Below are 24,369 nucleotides of genomic sequence, written 5' to 3'. Positions count from 1 at the left end.
AATCCCTCGTTTATATACTCATGTCATCATCATACCAAGAATAGCGAGAACATGGCGATCTATACCGTACTGTAGCACACTGCATCAACAACACACCGATAGCTTGTATAGGCCTGTAGTTTCTGTACAGTTTAAAAAAAAGATTTAAGCCTTATATAATGACATGACCAGAGGAATAGGGATGCCGAGTCGAAAGTGGTTCCACATTTGTTTGTATTGGCAGCAACGCTGTGTTATAATTGGACGACTGATCCTCCGTCGTCTGTCCAAAACGGACTTTATTTCACAAATTTGATTCCGTTCCAACACGGAGCATTTTGTCTGCTTGGATTTACAACCTTACACCCTGCTGTACACCCCAAACAATCAGTCTTGAACGGAATTATGTGCATGCACGCACACACACACACACACGCACGCATGCACGCACGCCAGGTCAGAGTGCATGGTCGACATGGACCCATGACCCTAGAGCACGGTCTTGTCCACATGGGACACTTTCTTTAACAGGGACATTTACAGTATTCCTCTATTTGTCAATACTCAACTCTATATTCTTTTATGTATATATACATATATAGGTATAGTATAGTATCTCCTTTCAATGTCCCATGGTATGTTATTATGCTACATAAATGAGGTTCGACTGTACATTTACCGGTGCAACAGTTAAAGCTGCTATATAAGCAATAATACGTCAATTTGTATGACATTTTTTCTTTTTTTGGTATTCAGACAGCCAGAATTAAGTAAAACACTCCCCAAAAAATGTAAGTCTCTGTGAGACATCTAGGGGCCACAATCTGCATTCAAATATGTTCCTAGAAGCTTTATCATTGGTTGAAAAAAAAAAAAAACCCAGTCGAAATGACTAACCAATCAGGAAGTAGACAGGGAAATCGACCAATGACAAAGCAGATTGCGGCCCCTAGATGTGTCACAGAGCATTTTACCCATTGCTGGCTGTCTGAATACACAAAAAAAGAAAAGAAAAGGTCATTCAAATGTTGACATATTATTGCTTATAGCAGCTATAAATCAAACGAATCAATTTTAATTTATATTAAATTAAGTAAATAATAAAAAATAAAAAAACTAGATTAGCTATTTTCACAAAAAAGTGACGTTGCAGACCGAAGTACGAAATAAGGCTTAAATTGTTAATCACACTGATCGAAATAAGTCAATTAAATAAGAGTCACTTAATTCGCCTTCAACATGTTTAAACTGTATACGTCATAGTTTTGATGTTGGCAGATTATGACTCACACACACCAGTAAACCCAAGCCTATACACAAACCCTTTCAGGCAACTTGCTTGATAATGTTGACACTTTCTCAACCACGCGTCATATATACACAACGTCTGGAGGTGGCGTTGACTCGGGGTCGGGGGAGGTGAAGGGTGAAGTTACACAGCTGTTTCAGAACGAGGTATAGTCACCTGCTAAAACCAGCCATGTTTACCGTCCAGCAACATACCGGCCGGGGTCAAGGTCACAGCGGGCCTGGCAAAGCCAGCATTCATTCTGGCTTTGTTTTGTTTTTTTACTGCAGACAAAACTCGACGATACATTTTTTCACAAATGAAAACTAAAACAAACTACAAACAAACTAAGCCATGATGACTAAAACTATGACAATTTCGTCAACAACATTTGGCCTAAAATGACTTGTGGCGTATAGAGATCCGATAGAACCAAAGGACAAGTCATTTTATGTTCGGTTGCGTTCGGGTGTTGCGCTCTGGAAATATAGCAGATGAGACACTGAGACAAAATCGGATTTGTTTCTCAAAATCGGATCTTTATAGAGGAGCGACTGTCCACACTGTTATTTGCAAAGTGATCAGATTATTAGATGTGTGTATTCAGACATGGTTCTATCCATCTGTGGTGGTTGGTAGTGCTAACCTAACGACATACGCATGAGTGATGTCCACCTAACACTCAGTCGTACGATGGTGTCTGGAAAAATGTTCGTCGACTACTTTCTTTTCACTGGCGAAAACTAAATGGAAACTAAATGAAAACTAAGCTATGATGACTAAAACTATGAGACTAAATATATTAACAATTTCGTCAACAAATAAAAAACTACACTAAAATGTTAGGAAGGCACTAGTGGACAAGAGTATAAGTCATTTTACACTTGGTTGCATGCTGAAAATAGCAGATCTAGATCGGCTATTTTCAGCAAGTGTATAAAATCAGTCATTACGACGGCATACTAAAACGACCGCCGAAATACTAGTAATATTAGTTGACTAAATCCACTGTGGATTCAGTCGACTAAAATCGCATGACACCTAGTGGACTAAAACTAGACTAACACTAAAACAATCCAGGTGACTAAAATGTGACTAAAACGAAATTAAGTTTCATTCCAAAGAAACTAAACTAACTAACTAACTAAACTAAACTAAACTAAACTAAACTAAACTAAAATAGAAAACTTGCTGCCAAAAACGACCCTGATGCCAACAGTTGTCAAAGCTAAGCTAATGCTATCTTAGCCTGGTGAAGTATCCCTTCCTTTGCACTGCAGGCTAGCGTAGCGACGCACTGGAAAAACAAGTCATTGCTGTTGAATTCGTTCACAGCGACGTTAAAGTCCTGCTTTTGGGTTTCGGCCTATAGCATATAAAAATAGCACATCGACGTCATTTCTTGAACATCTGTAATAAATATAATTATACTTCGAAAATTCCATGGGAGCTATAGACAGGTCAGACTATAACAAGCGCGGCGGAATTGGGGTTTAGTGCAGGAATCTGCAGCGGGACTGAGAATAGGTAGAAACAAGCAAAGGGCACGTCAACGCTATAGCACACACACACACACACACACACACACACACACACACACACACACACACACACACACACACACACACACACACACACACAGTCACACACACACACACACACACACACACACACACACACACACACACACACACACACACACACACACACACAACGTCCTGAAGTGGGAACCACAGTTGGTGTGTCACATTTCAGGTTGGAAGATGCAGATATGAGTGATTATAAACCATCATTAACCCATTCTGGGTGGGAACCCCTTTTGGTGTTAGCATTACGTTATGCTTTAAGCTATTGAAAAATAGCAGATCTACAAGCTCATAGCGCGCCACCGAGTGGCGCGGTACGCCGGTACGAGCTTGTAGGTCTGCTATTTTTTACACTAACACTAACTTTATCACATTCTGTACGGGAACCCCTTTTGGTGTTTTAGCTATTGAAAAAATAGCAGATCTACAAGCTCGTAGCGCGCCACCGAGTGGCGCGCTACGAGCTTGTAGGTCTGCTATTTTTTGGAAAAAAAAACGCGAAAACGCGGCAACAAATCTTTGAACATAATTATTTCAGAAGACTTTTTTTTTTTTTTATTATTTCGACGTCAGGCCCTAAATGGGCTAAAAATCACCTGTGCCTCATAGGAACCGCGAGGAACAAAGGCGGGTTTGTCTGGGCGGGTAGCGGGGCAGCGAGGGCTGAGCGGCGGGGGGCTCGTCTCGGCAGTCGGAGGAGGAGGAGGAGGAGGGGGTCTGGAGGTCGTCAGGTCGGTCGGAGGAGAGGTCGTCGTGAGGAGGGAGGAGTAGGTATGATGAGGGAGACAGAGGGCTCTGTCGCTCTGGGAAAGGGAGGAGGGGTGTCCCCCGTTGATGGCGCGGAACCCTGGGGGGGTCTCCCAGTCCCCAGCCGGGGGGTGCCAGGGCCGGGAGTGAGAGTGCGGCTGACACGTGGCGTGCGGTCTGGGGCAGCTGCATGAGCCTCCGAGGAGGAGGAGGCTGGGATTGGAGAGGGGCGAGGAGGGGGAGGGAACCGCGGTCTCATGGGCCTGGAAATGTGGCTGTTTCTGGGCCTGGAAATGTGGATGCTGTTTCTGGGGATGGTGCTGCCGAGGAGGAGGGCTAACATGGTTACAGTACTGGCTGAGCTGGCGGGGGAGAGAGGAGGTGGCGTACCGGGTCGTCTGGGCGTTTGACTGGCTCGTCCTCTGGGGCGGCAGAGGGCGAGGGTAGGAGTAGTGGCCTGCAGAGAGTTCGGGGGAGGAGGAGGTGTCGGGGCGGGACGCCTGGCGATCGTATACGCGGGGAAGACTGTGCCAAGCGGGTGGGTGAGGAGGAGTAGGAGCAGGAGGAGGGGGGCGGGAGTCAGAGGAGGAAGAGGAGGGAGATCTAGTAGGAGGAGGAGGAGGAGGAGGAGTAGGAGGAGGAGGCGGCTGTCCGAGGCAGAGGGAGAGCTGGGAGGCAAAGCGTTGGTTGGATTGGTGGCGATGGTGGTGCTGGTGGTGGTGATGATGATGAAGTTGTTGTTGGTGATGATGATGATGATGAAGGCCCGGAGCAGACAGGCAGTTCAGACTGAAGCTCGGCTGCAGGGTGGGATGGCGGCTGGGCTGCACAGACAGACAGACAGACGGGCAGACAGACGGGCAGGCAGACAGACAGACAGACAGACAGACAGACAGACAGACAGGCGGGCAGACAGACAGACAGACGGGGGGAAGGAAGGAAGAGACAGGGGAGTGAAAGGAGAAGCAGAGAGCAGCAAGACAGGAGGGCTAACGGCATGCCAGAGTGAGGAAAAGGAACAGCGCAGACTATAAGCGACAGCCCTCGGAGAAGAGACGCTATATATATATATATATATATATATATATATATATATCCACATCAAAGCCATGATGATAATGATATAATTCATCATGTATAATATTATTATCAGGGGGTCTTTTTTCAACCCATTTCACATCATAAGGCCCAGTATTTATTCGGGCATTTGGAGCCACATGGAACCACCGTTTTGATGAGATCTATAGCCTTGCAGACCAAAGACTAAAGAGTATGTTGTCGTCGTTTGGATAGGACTTTGTCTACATTAACATGCTTTGTTGATGTGGTGCTTTTTAGGAGCGACAACAGGCATTGATGAAAATAGCAAATTCTATACATTCTCTAAATTGTGTATAGACCGTAGACTTCTTGTATACATTATAAGTATTGCAGATGTTTAACAATAATGTAACTCTTGAGAGAGCGTACAATTAAACCAAATTGACCCGTACAGGTTCGTTCATTTGTTTTCAATTCACGCTCTCAAGAGTTAAAGATCTAATAAAGGGTCCATTTGGTTACCACCTCTCCATCACTCAGCTGGGGGGGACCAGCTGGAACCAGCCTCAAGGACCACTGGTGGTCCCCGGACCACTGGTTGAAAAAACCACTGATGTATATCATTGTATTGTAACCCATTTTGGGTGGGAACCCCTTTTGGTGTTAGCATTACGTTATGCTTTAGCCATTTAAAAATAGCAGACCTACAAGCTCATAGCGCGCCACCGCGCTACGATCTTGTAGGTCTCCTATTTTTTTGAAAAAAATCAAAGAGCGACTGACATAGAAGACATTTTTTTAGAATCTGATCTCAGGTCAGAATGGAAAACAGTCAGGATGTAGAAGATTTTTTTTAGAATCTGATCTCAGGTCAGAATGGAAAACTGTCAGGATGTAGAAGACATTTTTTAGAATCTGATCGCAGGTCAGAATGGAAAACAGTCAGGATGTAGAAGACATTTTGAGAATCTGATCTCAGGTCAGAATGGAAAACAGTCAGGATGTAGAAGACATTTTTTTAGAATCTGATCTCAGGTCAGAATGGAAAACTGTCAGGATGTAGAAGACACTTTTAGAATCTGATCTCAGGTCAGAATGGAAAACAGTCAGGATGTAGAAGACACTTTTAGAATCTGATCTCAGGTCAGAATGGAAAACAGTCAGGATGTAGAAGACATTTTTAGAATCTGATCTCAGGTCAGAATGGAAAACCGTCAGGATGTAGAAGACATTTTTTTAGAATCTGATCTCAGGTCAGAATGGGTTAAGGGTGAGAGCCATAGGGAGGGCTATACACCCACACACACTCACTCAAAGCAGCTGGGGGGGGGGGGGGTGAAAGAGGAAAGGGGGGTGAGAGGGAGGAGGAGGAGGAGGAGGAGGAGGAGGAGGAGGTGCTAGGGTGGGTGGGCAAACCGGGTGGTTGGAGGGTGCAAGGAGGGTGAACTCGTCTTTGTCGGGTAGCGAAAAAATCCTCCCGACACATCCATCCATCCGTCTAGTTCTATATAATTGCAGGGTTTCAGACTGAGTCGGGTCGGTTCAAAAGTTTGGACGTTTTATGGAAACTGTGAGACGCACGCACAGGAATATAACACTCCGCTGCTCCATTATTACATTTTTCCCCCATGGCATCTCGACGGGTGCACGTGTGTGCGCTCAGTGACGTCATGGCAGACACTGTATACTGTACTGTACTGTAAGTGTACTGTAACGTGTCTTTCACTGCGCTCTATGCATGTACAGTATTGTATTTGTGACATCGAACTGTATACCGTTGCTTCGGTCGATGCCAAACTTTGCACACGCGCTCACTCCCTGGGCTGGATGCCAACGATGAACCTCTGCCCGGAATTTTCCGGAACGGCCTGTTATAGCGCCACCAGGAGGCCGACTTTTGTGAAACACATTCTTTTAATTTTTTTTGCTATTACTCCTTCATATTTTGTCCAACAATTCGTTACACAGTATCTCTATAGTCATGTGCTCAAGACGGATCTGTCCGATATTTCATGTTCCATCCGGATTGGCCGACATTGGCTTTTTAAAATTTGCAGGATTGGCCCGTTTTGAACAAAAACCCGCTAATGCCTCAAATCATCCAATTGCCATCCAAGGCACCCTTTTCACATTGGCTTATTATAGCGCCACCAGGAGGCCACAACCTGACCTGCCCTGGTGGAGACCTGTGGGTACTTTATCTAGTTTCAATTTGTCTTCGTGTGAACCCTGGTCGACAAACGTTAGCCAGTGACAACCCCAAAATTAACAACGTGAGCTTGTAGATACTGTATACCTTATACAGTATGACACGCCCCAAAATATGGACGCTACATTGGCTCATATTGTCAGTCACCGCTGACTCAACCCATTCAGGACAGGAACCCCTTTTAGTGTTTTAAGCTTTCAATTAGCTATTGAAAAATCGCAGAGCTACAAGTTCATAGAGCGGCACTCGGTGCCGCGCTATGAGCTTGTAGATCTTGTAGATCAAAAGTTGTGAAAATGTGGCACAGATATTTGAATATATATTCTTTCAGAGCGTTTTTAACTCAAATCTTTGCTTCTGGGGGGGGGGGGTCCCTGGAACGTCATATTTTCAGAGAGCGGGTCGGCGGCCAATTACATATAATTTCTGGGGTCCATCACATGAAATAGTTTGAGGAACGTCGTCATAGAAACATATGTTTTTCAGAAAACTGCAAAAACAAGCAATTTCTAAATGTGTCTAAATGGGTTAAGTAGTTTTTTTTGACGGGTCTGCCACAAAGCCTTCCATTCTCTTGTCTATGGCGTGGGGTTTCCCCTCTACACACCATCTACAGGCATGTACAGAGACGTTCATAATTCATACACTAACAACTTAATTCAGTGTATGTACAGTACGTCTACATGCACGCTGGCGTAAATCCCCTGCTGTGTTCTGAAAGACCATAATCAGATTCAATTATCTCCAATCCCCCCCCCCCCCCCCCCCCCCCCCCCCCCCCCCCCCCCAATAGCCATGCATAAAACAATAGGTGGAATTCTACACGACGTCACAGTAACTTCATTTGAAACTTCCTTTTTGGACGGTTCTTGGTTTATAAAGTATGTACATTTAGAATAAAGCTTCTAAGAATAATTGTCAAGGAAAGCGTATCTTTGAAAGACAAAGAAGAGGTCGCACGCACGCACGCGCGCGCGCGCACACTCAGATTAAGGTCCCTATTTCCGTTGGTGCCTTACTCCTTATCCTTAAAGTTATTTGATATGATTCCTTTTTTGAGGGGCGCTATTCTAGCCCATCCTACATACAGCTCTTTGTCCTAGTAAAGGAGAATTTACGTCATCTGAGCAAATCAGCTTTCTGTCTAACCCTTTTTTAGTTTGGGTGGTGTAAGTGTCTTACTCTGGGTGGTGTAAACAGTGTCTCTTACTCTGGGTGGTGTAAACAGTGTCTCTTACTCTGGGTGGTGTAAACAGTGTCTCTTACTCTGGGTGGTGTAAACAGTGTCTTACTCTGGGTGGTGTAAACAGTGTCTCTTACTCTGGGTGGTGTAAACAGTGTCTCTTACTCTGGGTGGTGTAAACAGTGTCTCTTACTCTGGGTGGTGTAAACAGTGTCTCTTACTCTGGGTGGTGTAAACAGTGTCTTACTTTGGGTGGTGCCTCGTCGGAGCCTCCAGAGTCCCAGGACACCGTCACCTGTCTCCTCATCTCCATCCTGCTCCTCTCCAGCTGCTGCGCCTTCTCCTCTTCTAAGATGGTACTGCAACGAAAACAAACACACCTCGTCTATGAACGACCTTCTTCTAAGATGGTATACTGAAAGACAACACAGCGAAACAAACACACCTCATCTATGAATTATGGCCGTCACCATCGAGACGTTTCAGTTGACGATCAATTGCCATCAACAAACAAAAATAATATACATCTCCGTTTGCCTTTCAGGCTTTGTATGTAAACAAAGATTGCACAGGGTAGATATGGCAAATAACTTAAATAGCGTATACAAAGAAATGACTGACAATAACTGATACTAAATAACGAATGGCCAAAATATTGGCCATATTTAATTATTGTATAATTGTATACTGAACGATTGTTGCCCAATAGGCGCTCCACAGCCTGTGGAGCGATGCGCTCTTTATGGATATCAATAAAGTTCCGTCCTTTCAAGTTCATTAACTCTGTTTATGTCACTCAGGGCATAAAGACCTTCATAAAGACCTTCTAGAGTAGACCATTTTTAAAAGGTTTTAAAATCAATGTAAATGTCAGCATGCAAACAAATACGACGACAATTCCGATTAGGCGATTATGTAATACTTAATTGTGACATGCCTGCTACGGATGGATTGCAACACAAACACTTGAGCTCGAGTCACTGCAACACACACACACTTCAGCTCCAGCACTGCAACACACACACACACACACACACACACACACACACAACCACACACTTCAGCTCCAGCACTGCATCACACACACACACACACACACACACACACACACACACAACCACGCACTTCAGCTCGAGCACTGCAACACACACACACACACACACACACACACACACACACACACACACACACACACACACCTCATGTGATGAATCTCAAAGACAACATTATAATGAAACACTGTGTCGACACTAGACAATACAACTCCCTATAGCAGTGGTTCCCGAACTTTTCCATGTCAAGGACCCCCAAATTGCCATGTATTAGCCCGCGGACCCCCATGTGGAAGCTATGCCTGCAGAGACCCCCATCATAGAATAATTGTACGGCTCTAGCAGTGATTCTCAACCTGTTTAATTTCAAGGACCCCCCCTACAAAACCATGTCAAAACAAACTCCTATACCTGGAGACTACAAAACCATGTCAAAACAAACTCCTATACCTGGAGACTACAAAACCATGTCAAAACAAACTCCTATACCTGGAGACTACAAAATCATGCCAAAACAAACTCCTATACCTGGAGACTACAAAATCATGTCAAAACAAACTCCTATACCTGGAGACTACAAAACCATGTCAAAACAAACTCCTATACCTGGAGACTACAAAATCATGCCAAAACAAACTCCTATACCTGGAGACTACAAAATCATGTCAAAACAAACTCCTATACCTGGAGACTACAAAATCATGTCAAAACAATCTCCTATACCTGGAGACTACAAAACCATGTCAAAACAAACTCCTATACCTGGAGACTACAAAACCATGTCAAAACAATCTCCTATACCTGGAGACTACAAAACCATGTCAAAACAAACTCCTATACCTGGAGACTACAAAATCATGTCAAAACAATCTCCTATACCTGGAGACTACAAAACCATGTCAAAACAAACTCCTATACCTGGAGACTACAAAACCATGTCAAAACAAACTCCTATACCTGGAGACTACAAAATCATGTCAAAACAATCTCCTATACCTGGAGACTACAAAACCATGTCAAAACAAACTCCTATACCTGGAGACTACAAAATCATGTCAAAACAAACTCCTATACCTGGAGACTACAAAATCATGTCAAAACAATCTCCTATACCTGGAGACTACAAAACCATGTCAAAACAAACTCCTATACCTGGAGACTACAAAATCATGTCAAAACAATCTCCTATACCTGGAGACTACAAAATCATGTCAAAACAAACTCCTATACCTGGAGACTACAAAACCATGTCAAAACAAACTCCTATACCTGGAGACTACAAAATCATGTCAAAACAAACTCCTATACCTGGAGACTACAAAACCATGTCAAAACAAACTCCTATACCTGGAGACTACAAAACCATGTCAAAACAAACTCCTATACCTGGAGACTACAAAACCATGTCAAAACAAACTCCTATACCTGGAGACTACAAAATCACGTCAAAACAATCTCTCGGAATCTCAGCAAAGTTTCCAAAAGCACTCACACAGCACACATAGTTCTACTATAGCTCAAATACATGACCCATACTGACCTGTTCCCTGGAGACAATGCCAAGGCAGAATCATGGGAGAGCGGAGGCTCGGAAGCTACATTCTACAATGACTACACACACCCAACATTCCCACTTTCCTGCACCGCTGTCTGTCTGTCTGTCTGTCTGTCTGTCAGGGGGCAGAGCTATTTCTGGAACCACTGTTACCCTTCTGTCCTGCTGTGAGTGTGTGTGTGTGTGTGCATGTGTGTCCATTCACCTGTCCTTGTCTGTCGGCACTATGCAAATGTACGGACGCACGCACGCAGATGCGGCAGCAACATCGGCAGCTACATGTGATGTTTCCGTGGTTCTATTATTAAAGTCTCATTTAACCGCTTACGCTCACTTTAAAAAAATAGCAGTTCTACAAACCCACAACGAGTCACCGTGCAACATATTGTGAGCTGATGAATCTGTGATTTTAGCAATTTTTTAAAATCTATAAACTCTGTTAAATCGTAATGTTTGGAAGAGTTTCGCCTATGATGAGAACCACAAAAGGGGGCTTGCGAGGGTGAAAGTGGTTGAGAGCATTTTTAATTGTAATCCTACTTATTGTGATCAATTATTATAACCAAATGGGTCCATTTTACGCTCTTAAGAGTTACATTATTGTTAAACATCTGCATCACTTAAGAATGACTGTTACTTTGACCAACGTTTGCATGTTATCTCTCCTATCGTACCAACATCAACACAGCATGGACAAAATGTTTGAAGTTTTGGGTCGGAGAGGCTAAATCTCATTACATTTTTGGTGACTCCGTGGCTCAAAAGCTGAATGAATAATGGACCTTGATATGAAAAAAGCTTGAAAACCACAGTTCTAATGGCAGCCAGTGGCAGCCAGTGACTGTGGCTCAGGAGGTAGAGAGACAGAGAGAGAGAGAGAGAGAGAGAGAGAGAGAAGCAGCTGTTTGGGAACCCACAGCTTCTCCTGGCTTAGTGTCCAAGTGTCCTTGAGCAAGACATGGAACCCCAAACACTCCCCCTGACTGTTCGGCAGTCGCCCACTGCTGTTGATGGTTAAGACGGGGTTAAATGCAGGGGACAACATTCCGAGGATGTGCAAACGTCCCGGGTCACTTATAGACCTCAACAACAACTGAAGAGGACACCGTTGTTGTATATCGTTGTCAATGACAGGGCGTCTCCAGGGAGGATAATCCAAGTCATGAAGGACTGGCTCAAACCACAATCAATCCAATATTGAAATCAGCTGGATTCCTTATCGTTTGTCTGTATAGGGATCTATATGGTTAGAACTAGTTAATAGCACACGCAGGCTCTTCACATAGCATGGCTGGAATAAATGTCAGAGCTGAAATCGACACGTAGATATGAAATAAATGCTTAAACGTGTAGCTAGGTGTAATGTCACAAAAGTGAACCTTTCAGGCCTGTTTTCTGAACTTTCTGTTTCTCTGCAAGACATTACTCTATGTTGTTGTTGTTGTTGTTGCTGCGAGAGTGAGGTCTAGTAGCCAACACCAACTCGGGACTCCTGGATCGCTGCCCTCCACAATTTCCTATAATCCAACATCAGGATCTTGAGCTCTGCAGTGTTGTCAGCCGAGCTGTCGCGCCGCAGCACGTCTACATTAGGTGGTACGCTTCTTTCCCCCTCCTAGCTTTGCTCTGTGGTTGGCTCCCATAGGGTCAATTTACTTGCCTCAAGTTCTATGGGTGCCTGACGCAGTGCCCTGCCAGCCTCATCCTTCTCTCTCTCTGACTTTGTCCGTGACCCGTGGTATAGGTCCCCATAGAGGTCCACATTTCATGATGCGGTCCGTCCATGTGACACCTAGTGCCATTCGTAGCATTCTTGTGTAGACTCCATCCAGGGCTTTTTCCTGTTGTACTGTGAGGGTCCATGTCTCGGCCCCATATACAGCACTCCACAGTAGCTATGAACAGCCGCCTCTTAAGGTCTTCTCCCATGTCTGATTTCCACACTCTCCTCATCCCGTGCAAGGCTTTCCAGGCAAGTGCTCTCCGAACCTTCAGATCCTGTTCAGTTGAGGCAGTCCTCTATAGCCATATATATATATATCTCCAAAACTGGTGGGTCAAACTGAACAACCAATATGTCAATTTGAAGCTATGATTCCCTGCTTTCATACGACACGAAACGCTGCTTCCCAGTAGAATACTACCTTCAAAGCCGCCCTGAAAACCCACCTGTTTAGTCCATCCTTCCCGAGTTGACTTGATTATACTGTTAGTTAGTTAATTAGTGTTGTATTGCTTTTAATTCTTATCCTTCACTGCTTTATCTTTTTCCTAATACAGTTGTGTCATCTTCCCTGTCCTCTCCCCCGGCTGCCCACACATGTAAAGCGTGTTTGTCGTACTTCGAAAAGTACTATATAAATCCCAGAAAGTATTATTATTACCACACTATACAGTATGACAGTAAATTAAATCATACATAAACATACTCAATGACAAAACTCAACCAGCTAGCTACATCAGCACACACGCACACACGCACGCACGCACCTGGAATAACAAGGCGTGCTCAGTGTATACAGTATATATGTGCATGTTTATACAGGGGGACGTTGAGGTAACTGCCATTAAAACACGCTTGCTGACTGTGTGTAGCTACACTGGGAGCAGATGCCGTTAAAGGCGTTTGCTCAATGGCACGCTGACCGTAACGATTGAGGAAGAGAGATGTGCCCTTCCCTCCCGTTTCTCACTCTGCGCCAGTAACGCCAAAATAGCAGATCTACAAGCTCATAGCGCGGCACCGAGTGCCGCGCTATGAGCTTGTAGGTCTGCTATTTTTTTTTGGAAAAATCGTGAAAATGTTGGCCCAAATGTTTGAATATATTCTTTCAGAGCTTCTGGGGGGGTCCCTGGAACAACATATTTTCAGATGGGGGTCGGCGGCCAATTACATATATTTTCGGGGGTCCTTGACATGAAAATGTTTGAGAACGAATGACATAGAAACACAGGGTATTTCAGAAAACTTTCAGGATTTATAGGCTTTTGTCGTCCTCAGGTCTAAATGGGTTAAAAAATACCTTGCAGGTGACGTGTTGTGTGTATTTAGCGGAATAATACCGTGGCATGCTGCATGACTAATGTGAATGCATGTGGATGGACGAGGTGATAGACATGTGGTTAAGATCCGTGTCGTTGGATGGGAGTATACATGTAAGTCTGCTGACCTAGGATCAGATCCCTGCAATGTCCACCAATGTCTCTCCAACCCTTTTAGCAAAAACAATCTGAATATTTGTCAAACCACAGTGAAACACGGAGTTTGCATGTTCTCCCCGTGTCCCCCTAGAGTAGGTATACCCTCACAAAAACATGCAGTACTCCTAGTCTCTAGAAACTGCCTCCCCCTGGCCAGCCGGGGGGCCTGATGGAGGGGAAAGGAACTGGTCGGAATAACGTGTTCCTTCCACGCGCTACGTCCGGCCGGCCGGGGAAACTCTCCCCTGTCAGCTTGGACTCCTCATGCATGGAAGGAAGCATGAGGTCAGTCTGCTCCCCCCCCCCCCCCCCCAGGTTGGCAGAGGAAGTGTAGCGCCCACTCCCAGGATTACATTAGATAATTGGCACTGGGTGAAAAAACTGGGTTGCACACTTACTACTTATAGTAAAAAAAACAAAAAAAACACAGTAAAACACGGGCAATGCCAACTTCACCGCTTTCATGTTAACCCACAAGACCCCCAAATAAATAAAAAGTGCCATCGATGTATTGAGAATATCTCACTTGTTCCAAAATGTCCATGCATGTGTGGTGTGATGTCACACAATCACTTCATCACTGCCACCTGGCAGTGGCAGGCTAGCTCACGTAGAAAGAGAGCAAAAAAACAACAGACAAAAATAATCTTACTTTACCGTCAAATGAGGTCAGACCGTCAACAGCCGGAACAACGGTTATGCCTCAAAACGTTGAGCCCGCTGTGTCTCAACCAAACAAAAGCTAAACAACACACACACACACACACACACACACACACACACACACACTGAAAACCTAACTCTTAACCCATCTAGGCCTGACGTTGAAATAAAAAATAAAAAGTCTTCTAAATGCTGACAGTTTTCTGTGTTTCTTTATCAGTGGTGCTCAATATATTTCACGTCAAGGACGCCGGAAACTATATGTATTTGGCCTGAAAGAATCTGAAAGAATATATATATTCAAGGTTTTGTGCCGCATTTTCACGATATTTCAAAAATAGCAGACCTACAAGTTATATGTAGCTTGCAGATCTGCTATTTTTCCAACAGCTAAAGCATGACATAATGCTTTTTTTTTTTAAAAACACCAAAAAGGGGTTCCCGCCCAAAATGGTTTAATGTGGAAAGAGTTGCAGGTCCAAAAAGAGACAACAAGCTATACAGTAAGATGGAGTGTCCTGCTGGCTCGACCGAGAGAGAGAGAGAGAGAGAGAGAGAGAGAGAGAGAGAGAGAGAGAGCGCAGAGGACCATAACTCCACAGATGATATGATGTCACTGTACTAGTGTACTGCCCTCCTCTCTCTCTCTCTCTCTCTCTCTCTCTCTCTCTCTCTCTCCATGTTCCATTTCTTATATACTCTTACTTTCTCTCTGGAAAAAACTGTACAGGGCGAACCGCCTGTACAGTACAGTACAGTACAGTACAGTACAGTACAGTACAGTACAGTACAGTACAGTACAGTACAGTACAGTACAGTACAGTACAGTACAGTACAGTGGTGGAAACAAGTGACTAAGAACATTGGTTTGAAGTCATTTTGTACTACTAATTTCCAATACTTTTACTTCTACTCCACTTCAGATTGGATCCAAATATTGCACTTTTACTTCACTGCAATAATTTGAAAACTTTTAGTTATACTAGTTACTTTTTAGATTTACATACCCGCCAGACACTGCGACGCTTGGAAAAACTTTGGTGGACGACGCCGGACGTATGAATTGGCATAACGGTGCGTTCACACGCGCAATGGGACGCATGGGAGTGTCATTTGGAGCAGCTTCAGTGCAGCGATGCAGGCGACCACCGAGTGGCGCGCCAAGAGCTTGTATAGGTCTGCTATTTTTTGAAAAATCATGAAAATGCGGCAACAAATCTTTGACTATATATTCTTTCAGAAGACTTTTTTTTCTTTTCTTTTTTGAGGTCAGGTCAAAAATGGGTTAATACTCGCCGATACCGAGTATACCGATCATACGAGTACATTATTTTTGTTGAGTAGCTCGGCTGTTTTGGGCGATTTGGGAGTCGTGCTCCCGTTAAATTTGTTCAGCCTATAGTGTCAATTGGATGTTTTGGTACAACTCGGGAATCTAATCCTATACCCAACCCCAACCTGAATCTTGTCCTAATTGCACGTTTTGCACACACGCACAGTCGCACACGCACACACACACATGCACACACATACACACACACACACACACACACACACACTACGAAAAGTGCAGCGGTAGCCACATAAGCATTGCATATTTGGCAAGCCAACCCTATAATTGATAATATCATGATATAAAAATGGGAGCCAGGACTCCCGTGCCCTTACATGGACAGATGCCTCTCCTATTAATACCCAGCCTGCAGAGTGAAGAGAGGTCAATATTGACTCGGTCTCCAGGACACAACACAGACCGTCTGCCACTGTATGGACTACAGTATACGTACAGTGTGTGTGTGTGTGTGAGTGTGAGAGCACAGAATGGGCCTGGGATGCACCGTTTTGTGTCTAATGTGCTCAGGTGATTGGCTGATTGAGCACCGAATGTGATGTATGATGATGTACATACAGTATATGAGCACCCCTCACTGTACACGGATGCTCATCTCATCACCTTGACTACTGTACCACTCGAGCTGTCTGTCTGCAACCAACAACTTCCAGAGCAGTACGTGTATTCAATGTTATCAAGAGACTGTCTCCTATTAGAAATATGTAGGTGAATGGCAACCAGGAGAGGAGAGGGGGGAAGAGAAGAGAAGAGAAGAGAAGAGAAGAGAAGAGAAGAGAAGAGAAGAGAAGAGAAGAGAAGAGAAGAGAAGAGAAGAGAAGAGAAGAGAAGAGAAGAGAAGAGAAGAGAAGAGAAGAGAAGAGAAGAGTGTAGGAAAGGTGTGAGTCATGCTGGTTTTAAGCGAAGTCATAAAACCACATGAGTTAAATATGCACTAAAACTTTCCTCTGTGCGCGCGCGTGTGTGTATCAAATCAAATGGTGGATTCCTGCAGTGCTGCCAACACTGCTAAGCATTAGTATAAGTACTAGTTAGAAACCTAAAATGTTTCTGCATTTTTCTATATACGGTACACACTCACACACATCTACTCTTCAGCTGCTTGGTTTTATATGCCTGTTTTAGGTACAAGACAGTTACATGTCATTCAGGAAAGTTAACAGAAAAGAAAGGAATAAAGAAAGAAAGAAAGATTTCAAAGCGAATGAACAGACAAACAAAGCCTCACGCTGTGTTCTTCTCACTAGCTACAGAACTAGCTAAGGCTAAGCTAGTAGGCTAAGGCCTACAACTGAGAGAGAGAGAGAGAGAGAGAGAGAGAGAGAGAGAGAGAGAGAGAGGAGAGAGTGAGAGAGAGAGAGAAACCCAAAACAAAACAAAAACAGAATTCCACACGAAATAATCTTTTTATGGTTTTCTTTCTCCACCATATCATCTGACATCATGCATTCTTTCAGCCTGCCCTTTTGACTTGCTATAAATCAAGGCTGTCCTATAAGTCGTAACACCTGAACAACCAAAATCAGATTAAAAACTAAATAAAAACTAGAAAGTAAAAACAAAAAATCATAAACCTATAACTAAACTGAAATCAAACACCGAACTGAAACATTAGATACAAAATAAAATAAACATTTCCCTTTCGGGGATTAATACTCTTTTCATATCAAGGTCCATTATTTATCCGCCATTTGACGACATTCAGCCTGGTGTTTCAGGCATTATGTTATAATTTAGCTATTGCAAAATAGCAGATCTACAAGCTCATGTAGAGCGGCACCGAGTGCCGCGCTACGAGCTTGTAGATCTGCTATTTTTGAAAAATCGTGAAAATGAGGCACACATCTTTGAATGCATATTCTTTCAGAGCGAACGGTTTTAACTCAAATCTTTGTTTCTAGGGGATCCCTGGAACATCATATTATTAGATGGGGGTCGGCGGCCAATTACATATAATCCTTGGGGGGTCCTTGACATGAAATACTGAGCACCACTGACATAGAAACATGGGTATTTCAGAAAACTGTCAAAGTTAAAACTGTCAGGTTAAAGGCTTTCTAGTCTCTATAGTCAGTAGTACCTCGTTAGTAGATGGAATTGCATGCAGCCTGTGCAGAACGGCCAACGAGAGAAGCACATGTTAGACACACAGGACACCATGACTGATGTGTATAGGTCTGGGTTTTTCCTGACCAGTCCATCTTGTTAGCACACACGTTGGATAGCAGCTATACAAATAAAACAGCATGACTTGGAGAGAAAAGAAAAACTCCTTAGGCCTGAATGCCAAAGTATTATTTGTGTTATTCCCCTTATTATACACCAATGTAGAACAACGCTTACAGAAACTCTACATTGATGTGTTAAAAAGCTATGCATGTCCAACAGCTCATAAACCACTTAAACCCTGTTTTTATATCGTCCCCAGGGGTCTCTGTCCTCGCTTTTGAGGGGCGCTATCCCCCCTCCGACGTCTGGCTTTTCGGGAATTACGTCAGACGGCAGGCAGCCAAGTCTATGGACTTTTAATGTCCATTGTCTAAAATGTCTGTTCAAATGTTTAAAATAAAGATTATACGGTGTGTGGATTTATTTACATATATTTACAACATTCTTTACATTCACCCCATTGACACAGACGTTCAGCCACCAACGGCATATAGACTGCATCACAGTCCCGCCCGCTTTCATGACGACACCAGACCCAGGAAATAATTCCCCATGCATTTTTCCCATAGACATTTTAAAGACCTTTTAAGCATCGTACAAAGCCATGACAAATCATTGTTGTTTTCTTCTTTGTAATTATTTGTTTGGTCCAAAAGATGTTAAGTTTGTTGTCATGATTTGTCACAACTCGAGTTGGCTTTGTACGACGCTTAAAAAGGTCTTTAAATAAATGCTTTTTGAAATGTCTATGAGGAAAATGCATTGGGAATTCTTTCCTTGGGCCTGGCGTCATCATGAAAGGGGGCGGGACTGCGACGCTCTTCTATAGGACCACCAGGAAACCATGCAAGGCACCAGCCTGCTCAGTTAGGGGCTCAGATCAGAGATTTCTAATAGAAAGGTTTGCTAGGGATTCCAGGTTCAAAGTGTTTCATGTGGGTTTGTCACTCCATCATGTGTCACCTCACTAGGCTTCTGTATGACATCAATAATAATATTAATGGATTCCATGTTTATAGCGCTTTTCCAAGTGCTCAAAGCGCTTTACTTAATGGTCCATTCATTCATACATTGGGAGGTGAAGCCGCGAACAGTCGACGCCAGCGTCCTCACTTCCCACATTCACACACCAACCAATGGTGGCAAGATAGCACCGACCGACTCATTGGAGGCGATGTGGGGTTCAGTGTCTTGCCTTAAGGACACTTCGACATGTGGACAGGAGGAGGAGCCGGGATTCGAACCGCCGAACCACGGATCATTGGACAACCTGCTCTATACCTCCTGAGCCACAACCGCCTCAATACATTCACACAGAGAGCCCAGCTATACTAGACCTGCCCATTCACTTATTAATACACAACACAGGGGTAGAGTGACCGGATGGAAACCGCAACGTTCCCAGTTCTTCGATCCCTGTGGGCTCCCCCCAGAGTTAGTGTCGTTAGTGTCCCCCCAGAGTTAGTGTCGTTAGTGTCCCCCCAGAGTTAGTGTCGTTAGTGTCCCCCCAGAGTTAGTGTCCCTGAGCAAGACTCTGAACCCCTGATTGCTCCCGATGTGCAGGTCGGTGCCTTGCATGGTTTCCTCTGGCACCGAGTTCCGTGCTACGAGCTTGTAGCTGCTATTTTTGAAAAATCTTGAAAATGTGGCGCAAATCATTGAATATATATTCTTTCAGAGAAACTAAAATCTTTGCTTCTGGGGGGGGGGGGGGGCTTCCCTGAAACAATATATTTTCAGATGTGGGTCGGCGGCCAATTACTACATTTTTGGGGTTCCTTGACATGAAAATGTTTGAGAACGACTGACATAGAAACATTTTCAGAAAACGGTCAGGATTTAGAAGACATTTTGTAGAATCGTCCTCAGGTCTAAATGGGTTTTAACAGACATATACATGTATGATCTACCATAATGTTTTCTTATGCCAATAAAGCCCTTTGAATTGAATTGACTGTCACTGTTAGACAAAGAGTGACACCTGCTGTTGGGAAGGTGAAAGTGTAACTTCTCCATACTACTACCATAGAGCCCATCCCCGTCCCACTGACATCACAGCAGCCAGGTTGCAATGAGAACCCAACAGCTCACAAGAGGCAGTGGAAAAGAAGTTGCATCATGTAAAAAAAATGCATTCACCAAATGCGTCACCAATGGACTTTTTTTGCGTACGCACGGCCGTGTGCTGGCGGGAGGTGGGACACAACGTGAGGGAAAGAGGGACTCTGCCTCGTGGGGTCGAGCGGGGCTGGTAGGGCTGTGCGGGAGGGGCAGTAGTCAGTTCCTTTTTAAGTTCCAGGGGCCTATGTGGTCGGCGCTAAGGCCTATCGTGGGAGTGAGCGGTGACAATCCTTAGTTTCCAAACAGAGCGACTTTTTTAGTATTGGGTCTTTGTGAGGACATTTGTTCTTATAGGTTCGGGACAGTTCCTATTTTGACTTCGGTAGACTGGGACGTGGACTTATGGGCGCACGTTGAGATCCTTAGAGGGCGTGGTGAGGTGAGGTGAGCACAAGGGGTAAAGGGAAAGACGCGCGTGGGCGTCGTGTACTTTTCCGAGGAGTCGTTGGCACGTTTACGTGGGGCCTGAGACGTCAGTTTTTAAACCTTTTTGAGCAAGACTGGGACACGGGACACGGGGCCTGAAGGATTTACACGTGCGCGTGTATGTCTTTTTCTATATATAAAAGTGTGCACATTTTTCCGAGAGCGTCCATTTTAGGTGTGACATAGCGTGAACACAGCGTATACACTCACACACATACGTATATATGCAAACATGTATATATGCAGAGATTTCCAATTTACTTGTACACACATGGGGGGAGAGCGAGAGAGAGAGAGAGAGCAGGAGCACTCCCGACATTTCCATATGCATGAATGAAAGAACGAACGAACGAGTGAACGCGTGAATGACGAAGGAATAATAATTAAGAGAAACCACAGCAGAGATAGACACACGGTGAATAAAGCCATACGTTCCATAATGATCCGTCCAGTTCGAGTCGGTGGAATTTAATTCCAATCCATAGAGTTATTTCAATCAGGCATACATCCGAACCCAAGCCCTGAACCTAACCTTACCCCTTATGCCTAAACCTTTTTGGCTTTTTTGAGTGGTGCAACCACTCCTACAACCAGCAATGTCCGTGTACCTGTTTGTTTGTTTGTGTACCTGAATGAGCACGAGTATGTGACTTATTTATACCAGTAGGGGGGCGCCAGAAACAGAGAGGGGTAGTGCTGTGTCTCTAATGAGAGAGAGAGAGTGAGAGAGAGAGAGGGGGGAGGGGGGGAATTGCACCACTCAGATCACACATGTGTGATTTTTTTTTTACGATAAAAAAAATAAAAAAATAAATTAAAATACAGATCAAACAGTTCAAATAGCCAGTCTACAAAACATGTTGATGTACGTGTAGATCGGCTATTTTCACTATTTTAAAATGTTTTTTTCTTCAAAATAGTAATATGGTAGGCCTAATCCTAACCTCAATCATTTCCCAATTGTAAGCGAACTATTTAGAAAACGACTATACTCGTATAGGGAAATGTGGCCCATATAGTAGTATGCACAAACATGCACACGTGAGCGTGCACACACACACACACACACACACACACACACACACACACACACACAGAGACAGTGACTTACCTGAGTTGGGTCTTGAGCTCCGTGAAGCGCGGCCTCTTGCTGGGGTCGTACGACCAGCACTTTGTCATCAGGCTGTACAGGGTGGGCGGGCACTGCGGCGGCATGGCCAATCGCTCGCCGTTCTCTATCCGGCCAATCACGTCGTTGTTCTTCACGCCCTGGAAGGGCTTGACGCCGTACATGAGAATCTCCCACATGCACACACCTGCACAGAGACACAGTGCATGAGAATCTCCCACACACACACACACACACACACACACACACACCTGCACAGAGACACAGTGCATGAGAATCTCACACACACACACACACACACACACACCTGCACAGAGAAACAGTGCATGAGAATCTCCCACACGCACACACAAACCTGCACAGAGAAACAGTGCATGAGAATCTCCCACACGCACACACAAACCTGCACAGAGAAACAGTGCATGAGAATCTCCCACATACACACACCTGCACAGAGAAACAGTGCATGAGAATCTCCCACATACACACACCTGCACAGAGACACAGTGCATGAGAATCTCCCACATGCACACACCTGCACAGAGAAACAGTGCATGAGAATCTCCCACACGCACACACCTGCACAGAGAAACAGTGCATGAGAATCTCCCACATACACACACCTGCACAGAGAAACAGTGCATGAGAATCTCCCACATACACACACACCTGCACAGAGACAGTGCATGAGAATCTCCCACATACACACACCTGCACAGAGACACAGTGCATGAGAATCTCCCACACGCACACCTGCACAGAGACACAGTGTATGAGAATCTCCCACATGCACACACCTGCACAGAGAAACAGTGCATGAGAATCTCCCACACGCACACACCTGCACAGAGAAACAGTGCATGAGAATCTCCCACACACACACACCTGCACAGAGAAACAGTGCATGATAATCTCCCACACACACACACACACACACACACACACACACCTGCACAGAGAAACAGTGCATGAGAATCTTCCACACACACACACACACACACACACACACACACCTGCACAGAGAAACAGTGCATGAGAATCTCCCACATGCACACACCTGCACAGAGAAACAGTGCATGATAATCTCCCACATGCACACACCTGCACAGAGAAACAGTGCATGAGAATCTCCCACACACACACACACACCTGCACAGAGAAACAGTGCATGAGAATCTCCCACACACACACACACACACCTGCACAAATAAACAGTGCATGAGAATCTCCCACATACACACACACCTGCACAGAGAAATGTACATGAGGATCTAATATTACAATTTAGATAATTCCACACCCAGATTCCTTTGTGCGCAAAACAACAAATGAGAAGAGAAGAGAAGAGAAGAGAAGAGAAGAGAAGAGAAGAGAAGAGAAGAGAAGAGAAGAGAGGAGAAGAGAAGAGAAGAGAAGAGAAGAGAAGAGAAGAGAAGAGAAGAGAAGAGAAGAGAAGAGAAGAGAAGAGAAGAGAAGAGAAGAGAAGAGAAGAGAAGAGAAATTATTTAGAAAAAAGGTAACTCTTTTAGAAAATTTGCCCAAATAGAAACACGTAGGGTATGCGCGTGACATCATCATCATCCCCGGAAGTTACGCAAGAACACCTACTGAGTGGCAAAAAAAACTACTTCCTGGCCTTGACAGCCCCATACATTGAAGAACGACTGACATAGAAACATAGCTTTTTGCAGAAAACCGTCAGGATGTACAGTATGTCATCGTTATAGGGCTCAAACTAACGACGAGGAGGAGTGTGACGGGAGGACACAGTCCAACTCACCAAACATCCAGACGTCGCTGGCCGACGTGAAGCGCCTGAAGTTGATGGACTCTGGAGCCATCCATTTAATGGGCAGTTTACCTTTAGACGCTAGGGAGGGAAGGAGGAAGCGGAAAGCAGAGCACACGTTGATGCCCTTTAATCCATTCTGACCTGAGATCAGATTCATACGAGGTTTCCACTGGACACACACTGGTCTGATTAACCCATTCTGACCTGAGATCAGATTCTAAAAAATGTCAGTCGCTCTTCGATTTTTCAAAAATAGCAGACCTACAAGCTCGTAGCGCGCCACTCGGTGGCGCGCTATGAGCTTGTAGATCTGCTATTTTTCAATAGCTAAAGCGTGACATGATGCTAACACCAAAATGGGTTCCCGTTCAGAATGGGTTAATCTTATAACGGTCACATAGTGTATATGAAGAATGCATTAGTGGTAAAAATGGAGATGCAACCGTTTCACAAGCTAATTGGCCTGATTCTATAATATGCTCTAACAGCTGAGTTCAATAATGTGCGGCGATGAATGTTAATTACGGCATGGCACGGCAGTGTGTCATGCCGTAATTACATGTGTGTGTGTGTGTGTGTTATGCGTGTGACCGTGGGTTGAGTCTGAGTGTGTGAGTGAGAGTGCGTGTGTGTGTGTGTGTGGTTCAGGTGCGTTACCTACCCTTGTAGTACGAGCTGTCCTCCATGTATCGCGACAGGCCAAAGTCCCCCAGCTTCACACAGTCCAGAGTGGACACGAGGACGTTCCGCGCCGCTATGTCCCTGGAGGACAGACGTGAAGCACACTAGATTAGACACCGTTGATGAAATTCAGCCGTCGCCTCGAGCTATTCGCACAGAATAGCCGAGTGAAATTTTGTTTTGAGCGATTGTACTT

At 44.5% G+C, this 24,369-nt stretch overlaps 1 protein-coding gene across 5 annotated transcripts in view; it reads right to left on the bottom strand.

Moving 5' to 3' along the window:
* Nucleotides 1–24,369, bottom strand: part of ptk2ab (protein tyrosine kinase 2ab) — a 121,958-nt gene that overhangs the window by 32,864 nt on the left and 64,725 nt on the right. For all 5 annotated transcript variants that reach the window (XM_080767110.1, XM_080767113.1, XM_080767109.1 and 2 more), the window contains 4 exons: nt 24,154–24,254; nt 23,481–23,570; nt 21,683–21,887; nt 8,281–8,392 (listed from right to left, as the gene is read on the bottom strand). In XM_080767110.1, coding sequence (XP_080623236.1) covers nt 8,281–8,392; nt 21,683–21,887; nt 23,481–23,570; nt 24,154–24,254 — 508 coding nt within the window. The remainder of the gene's footprint in view (nt 1–8,280; nt 8,393–21,682; nt 21,888–23,480; nt 23,571–24,153; nt 24,255–24,369) is intronic.

This window comes from Protomyctophum bolini, assembly GCF_963924005.1.
Source record: "Protomyctophum bolini genome assembly, chromosome: 7".
Lineage (NCBI taxonomy): Eukaryota > Metazoa > Chordata > Actinopteri > Myctophiformes > Myctophidae > Protomyctophum > Protomyctophum bolini.
This window is presented reverse-complemented; position numbering and strand designations above follow the sequence as displayed.